The 6,972-nt window shown below is 50.0% G+C and overlaps 1 protein-coding gene across 1 annotated transcript in view; it reads left to right on the forward strand.

The window, feature by feature from the left end:
- The window catches only part of LOC144157718 (uncharacterized), a 32,376-nt gene extending 25,715 nt beyond the window's left edge, over positions 1 to 6,661 (forward strand). The window contains exons 4-5 of the mRNA XM_077688500.1: positions 4,286 to 4,571; positions 5,720 to 6,661. Coding sequence (XP_077544626.1) covers positions 4,286 to 4,528 — 243 coding nt within the window. The 3' untranslated portion in view covers positions 4,529 to 4,571; positions 5,720 to 6,661. The remainder of the gene's footprint in view (positions 1 to 4,285; positions 4,572 to 5,719) is intronic.
- The last annotated feature ends 311 nt before the right edge of the window (positions 6,662 to 6,972 follow it).

Below are 6,972 nucleotides of genomic sequence, written 5' to 3' on the forward strand. Positions count from 1 at the left end.
TTTCCTTATCGGAACCTTCAATTTGATACCCCGGACACCCAGTGGCATCATTGTGAATTTTAACCTAATTTATGACCCATTTTGACTATGTCATGATAATAATCAGGAAGCACGTGATTACCCTCATCGAGACCTTTAATTTGATACGCCCTAGCGTCATGAACCTGAATTTTAACCGAATCTTTGATTTACCATGACTACGTCATGATATATGCATATCTCATGTTCGTCCCGAATGATTCCCCACATCAAAACCTTGAATTTGATTCCCCACATGCCCTCGCAGCGTCATTTTGAATTTTAACCCAATCTATGACTCATTATGACTGCCTGATGACTACAATCAGGAAGCATTTTTTTTATTTACCCCGCGTGATTCCGTTAATCCGGACCTTTCATTTGATACCTTATACGCCTTAGCCTCATCAGTTTCACTTTTCACCCAATCTAATGTGGTCATTATTCTGTCTTAAGGGGCGCTGCCCAGTCAATTCAGCTAATTCATTTTAAACAGCAGAAAGGACAGCCCCCGGCTCCATTTCCCCCCGGCTCTCACCTCTTCCTTTGTGACCCCTAGTATATCAAGCCGTTAGCAGTAGCAGGCGAACAACCAGCACTCCAGCGCCGCCGTGTGCTTTCCTACCACCCTTTCCCACGCTCTTAGTGGATCCATCAGGAGGAAAAGTTAAGACAACCCTTTTTTATGACCTCACCAGTCAATTATCACTCACGCGTCCAGCCGCGAAAATTAGGTATACAGCAAGTGCTTATGGCCATAAAAATTCAACAAGAAACTAAAAAAAATCAGACACCACCTCCCTCCCAACCGATCATGCAGATCGCGATTGGTGCCATACCCGCAGGTAACTTGAATTCCGAGCCCACAGTGACGCATGAAACTTAACAGCCAACCATAGCTGCCTGCTAGGCTACTCATATGTACTCAAATGGACTTAAAACTCCTATTTACTCAGAACTCAAAATGTACTCAAAACTCAATATGTAATCAAACTCAAAATGTGCTCAAACTCAAAATGTACTCAGAACTCAAAATGGACTCAAACTCAAAATGTACTCAGAACTCAAAATGGACTCAAACTCAAAATGGACTCAAACTCAAAATGTACTCAGAACTCAAAATGAGCTCAAACTCAAATTGTACTCAGAACTCAAAATGAACTCAAACTCAAAATGGACTCAAACTCAAAATGTACTCAGAACTCAAAATGGACTCAAACTCAAAGTGTACTCAGAACTCAAAATGGACTCAAACTCAAAATGTACTCAGAATGGACTCAAACTCAAATTGTACTCAGAACTCAAAATGGACTCAAACTCAAAATGTACTCAGAACTCAAAATGGACTCAAACTCAAAATGTACTCAGAACTCAAAATGGACTCAAACTCAAAATGTACTCAGAACTCAAAATGGACTCAAACTCAAAATGTACTCAGAACTCAAAATGGACTCAAACTCAAAATGTACTCAGAACTCAAAATGGACTCAAACTCAAAATGTACTCAGAACTCAAAATGGACTCAAACTCAATCGGACTCAAACTCAGTCGTGATCACTCGGCTCAAACTCACTCAAGCTCAAACTCACCATGCCACACTAGCCTCGCGCTCACTCAAACTCAAACTCACGCGTGAGTTTGAGTCCAAATGAGTCTGAGTGAGTGGACTCATGAGTGAGTTTGCCGACCTCTGGCTGTCATACACTTTCTTCATCATACACTTTCTTCATCAGGGACAATGGTAGGCTTCCATTATCTGAGAATGCCTACCGAATGCACTCCACCCCATTTCTTATCCTTCTGATTATCTCTGCCTCTAAAGCAGCATGAGGCAGAGATAATTAGAAGGAAAAGTATAATTTAAACTAAAAGCGTAAAAAGATACGAGTGAAAAGCTAGACTCCTGACACCACCGCCCTTGGTGTCTGGAATCTAAGACGAAACCTCTACACCACAGCGGCACACGCTCTGCCCTGATGCAGCCAGAGTTAAATATTCGAATGTCGTCGGACGGCACTCGAGTTTTTCAAGCAGCGCTGAGCTGGAGTGCCGTCGGACAAAGCAGCGCTGAGCTGGAGTCCCGTCGGACGGCACCGGGAGTTCCACGAGGACGCATATTTTCGGGTTTCTTCTTGACCTTTATCTTTCTTTCCCCTTTCTTTTTTCTCATACGCATCAACATGACTTACCTGCATATTTTGTTCTCTTTGGCGCCAGTATGACGTGTGTGGGCCTTAGGCCAGCCCAAACAGAAGCCCCCCGCCGCGGTGGCCCAGTGGCTAAGGCGTTTCGCTGCTGAGCACGAAGTCGCGCGTTCGATTCCCGGCCGCGGCGGCCGCTTTTCTGATGGAGGCGAAAAGCAAAAACGCCCGTGTGTTCGAGATTTCGGCGCACGTTAAAGATCCCCAGGTGGTCAAAATTAATCCGGAGCCCTCCACTACGGCGCGCCTCATCGCCTAGGTCGCTTCGGCGCGTTAAACCCTACAATCAATCAATCAATCAAAAAGAAGCCACATGTCCTTTAAAGCATTGTCTGCTCAATTCTCGATCTAACTGCTCAAATTCAAATTTTAGTGTTCGTGACGGTGGTGCAAAATTATACCGCTACGTTGCACGGCAAACTTGACGCGCATATCTCGAACCGCAGCCCTGCTCGGGAACCGCCCCCCCAAAAATGAGTTATTTTTACTTATTCTCTAGCTCCAACGTTCCACTGTGAGCGTGTGCTCCAAGTCCAGTAGTTCAAGTTGTGCAGTCGCTGCTTGTTTTCTTGCATACAATGTCCTCCGGACCATTTTAATTACTTGGAGAAGCGGCGTTAGGGTCTCCTCCAGAGTTTATTTGAGATGGCTCTGATGCATTCAAGCACGTATGCATCACTCATGGGGTACTTGGCTCAAGTGGCGGAAAATGCGACGTCATCACAGCGGTCGGCAACTGTGGACGGTCGATGTGGTCTCAACTCGTCGACAAAATTCCCCCTGACGAACGATTCCTCATTCGGCGTGGCGTGAGCTTACCTCAGGCGCGCAGTTTGTACCTGAAACGCAGCAACAGCAATGAAGGCAGGACAGGGGTCTCCCGAAGATGGGGTGGGGGTCGCGGGGGGGAAGGGGGGAGGGGGGGGGGGAGGGGCTTGAGCGCTCTGTTGTCGAAAAGAGAAACACAGGGCGTCCGCGCGCAGATACCAGGTGGGAGAGAAAGGAGGCGCGGGGAAGAGAAGGAGAGTGTGGCGTCGGTGTTCCGCGCTAATTGGAGCCGCGGAAAAAGGCGGAGAGGGAACGCGCTCTCTCCACCAATCGCGCGGATAGCGCTGGCCGACAAAACGAAACAGGTGGTCATCACTGCCGTCAACTCTCCCGTCACATGGCGGCACGAACGAGCAGCGGCGAAACACGTAGGAAACAGCTCGAAGCTATTCAAAAGCGCTTATTCGGACCGCAGAGCAACGCGTCTCAAGCGCCAAAGCCCTTCGACCATGCGAGGTGGAAGCAAAGCGCTCAACTGGGCATTCACAGTTTCCATAAAATGCTTAGGTGTCCTCGGAGTTGTTTTGTGACTGCGCATACCGATGAAACGAAATCAGCTTTGCTGTGTGATTCGCAATCATATCGATGTTCCCGCGGCCCTTGATTTTTTTTTTTACCCGAACGTGAACCCGACGTTATCGCATCAGTGCAAGGTAAAGCTCCGCGCGATTTCGGTGCCTCCTCAAGCGCTTTGTCAAAACACTTACAGGAGAACCTCTTTGGTGGCGCCATCTTCATGCGGCGGGCAGGGCGCGCACCGAGGCACACCAGGCCTTACATGACACGTATAAGGCGACTATAGGTATTCTTTAGAAGCGTGGTGATATGTTAATTAGAACAGCGTATCATTATTCCAACCGAAAGAGATAAAGTCAACAGCAAGGCACGCGGTTTCAGTAATCGTCTGCTCACGAAAAAGCAAGCAGTGGTGCATTCGGTAGCGGAAAATAATGACACTTCTTATTACAATGTAGCTACCAAAGCACCGAGGCTTGCCGCCGCAAATGTTCGTACAACACATTCTCCACTGATTTCCCCCACGTTAAAAACACCGTAGCCTGAACAAGGCGTTTCCCGTGCTTTAATTCCCTAAACATGCCCGCACCAACCAGTTTCCCACAGCGCTGAACTTCCGCTCAGCCTATCGTATAATTACCGACTACCCTGGATCAACCGTATGAGGATCTCTTGTGGTCGTTTTGGAGTGTTTTATAATGATAGCGTTAAACTTTCCGCAGGAGGGTAGCTCAGAGAATCCGAGGCGTCCGAAAAACAGCGCGTCCTGTGGCGGCGGGGAGCGCCGCCCGGCCCAGCCTGCCTCGGCGAAGCAGGTGACATGTCGGACCTGCAACCAGGGCCGTCCCCAACACGTTGCCCAACGGGAGCGCCGACCAACACCGGCTGCGACGATCCCTTGGGCGACCGACCCGCGTGCGGCAAATGCCCCGGAGCCCCCCACGCCTGTGCATCGCCGGCGCTAACGGTGGTGGCGCCTTCACGTCCATACAGGCCCCGCCCAGCTCCGTAAGTGCATGCAAGCGTGCACGCTGGACATGTTTTAGAACCAAGCCCGGGTTTCTCTTTCGGAGGCGACGATTTATGTACTCGGCACCGCTCCTCCTCGCCACCGCCGACGCCCTTTCAAAAGTTTTGTATCCGTCTCGCCCATCGATGTCTTTTTAACACGAAAGTTTTATTCCCAGATACACAAATATTTGAGTGACGTCATATCCGGAACGGAAGTGACGCCAATACAACAAAGCAAGCGGCCTGTAAAGGGTGCACCCCTGCACATAGGGTCTTGTTGCGGGGAAGCAACCTTTAGAACCAAAGAGTACGTTATACCAGTGTCCTTCAAGGGCGGGGCTTGTAATCTGAAGGCAAGATACCGTTGGTGATTAACCGTAACAGAGTGGATCCCTAGAGAGGGCAAGCGTGGCGGGGAGCGGCAGAAAGTTAGGTGGGCAGATGAGATCAAGTTTGCAGGGGGATAAACTGGTCGCAGTTAGCGCAGGACCGGGATAATTGGAGATCCATGGGAGAGACCTTTGCCCTGCAGTGGGAGTAGACAGGCTGGTCATAACGACGACGATGATGATGTGTGAAAGCGATTTTCTTCGCACACCAAGTTACGATGGATGTTTACTGCAGCAATAACAATCGCTACCTTCGCACTGCGAGTTCTGAAATTATGCAGCTTTTGGTCATCGAATTGGAACCAAATGCTAGCGAACTCTCCGAGAACATTCGTGCAACAGATTCGTGTGAGCTTTAATTGCAGTGTGCATTCCATCAGAGTGAGAGGAGGTCAAGTTGAGAGCGAAGCGGTGATGTCCAAGGGATAGACATCACTTCGGGAAGCATCCAGAACATTTTGAAACGTACAGGCGTTGTTGTGGACGCTGTGGTTGCCAGGACGCACTGTATGTGGGAGATCCACGAGTGCATAATTTGCTCGCTTACGTGTGAAACTGGAATAAATTGGAGTAGTAGGTTGTGTGGTAGGTAGGCATGTGACACACATGCCATGTGTCACATGCAAGTGCCTAGCGTCAATTTGCCAAAAATTCTCGCTCTCTATGCAAACTTTTGCCCTTTCGGCCCCAAAGTCATATCACGCAGTGTTTTCCCTCTACTGCGTGCTTAATCACAATTATGCCCGTACTATGCAGGGTCCACCACCGAGCGGTTTCCGTAGAAGCGAGCTGCCTGTCGGCCGACGGTTGCCTTGACGACCGTCGCTTCCGCGCTCTTCACGCCTACGCCCAGCCCCCCTGGGTGGTTCCGGCGCTGGCTCCCTCCGAGCCCAGCCGGCCATTGTGAAGAGTGTCTGTACCACGCCACGTGAGCTAATGCCTTTAAGCTGCGTGGTGTGGCCCCACAGGAGCTCTCGCCTCATCCGCACAGAGGTTCCCAGCGCTGTCGTCGCAGCTACTCTCGGACACTGCCGCCATTGAACGGCTCACAAAGGCGCCGCTCGACCCCGACGGCCTTGCGGTGCCGCCGTTGGGTCGAAAACGACCCTCGCTGCCGCGTGATGCAGCTGCGAAGCCTCGTTGCTTTCGGGGACGCTTTGATCTAACCCAGTGGGGGCGATCAATTATAAATAAAAAAAGCTCTCGGTTGCACTCAGCAACCCACTAAGTGTGCGTAATGTGTTTATTGCATGCTTGCCATACTACTGCGCAGTCTCGCAGGGCACACGCCTTGTACTAAAAGCTAACTAGAACATAAGGGTGCGACGGTGTGACGCTTGGTGGCAGGGCCACATTCTATTCAACAAGCAAATTCGAATTGTTGCTAAACTTACTTGAAACTCCTTGGATTCAGTGGGTTTTTTTTTCGGATCTTAGAAGCGCAGGGCCCAAAGCAGGTAGAAGCTGGTTAGTTTGAATGCAGAACCACCAAATATAGTGGCAATGTTTGCTTCAACGTTTCTCTGAAATGTAATGTCATCAGCCGGCACCCACCCATTTTTTACAAATTTGGCTGCTTTCTTGGAAACCACAATTACTGTCGCACGTGCACGTCCCTTCAATTACATTATTCTCCAGCCATGGCTAGAGCGCGAGACAGCATTATTTTTCAGACTGGGCTCGTGTGGCGAACGTCTGGCGTGGGCGTCCGCAGTAGTATTTCTGTTGAGGGTGGCCGAGCAGGAACGCCGAGGGACTGCCCCGGCAGAGCACGCAGCCCTGAGAGACTCTCACACACTCGATGCTTCCAGCAGGGACTTCCCCCGCCCCGGCGGGGAGCTTGCTTTATTAGCGCACCTAGAGTGCTAGTTTGTCCACTGATGACTGACTGACTGAATAAACTTTATTGAAGGAAAGATGGAGGAAAGGGGAAGGGGAGAAAAAGATGAAAGAATCATAGGTGGAACCCTTTGTCCAGGGCTCCAGTGGCTTCTGCTCCCGTCTTCGCC

The sequence above is a fragment of the Haemaphysalis longicornis genome, unplaced genomic scaffold (genome assembly GCF_048455015.1).
Source record: "Haemaphysalis longicornis isolate Haplotype H1 unplaced genomic scaffold, Haemaphysalis longicornis Haplotype H1 scaffold_10, whole genome shotgun sequence".
Classification (NCBI taxonomy): Eukaryota; Metazoa; Arthropoda; class Arachnida; order Ixodida; family Ixodidae; genus Haemaphysalis; species Haemaphysalis longicornis.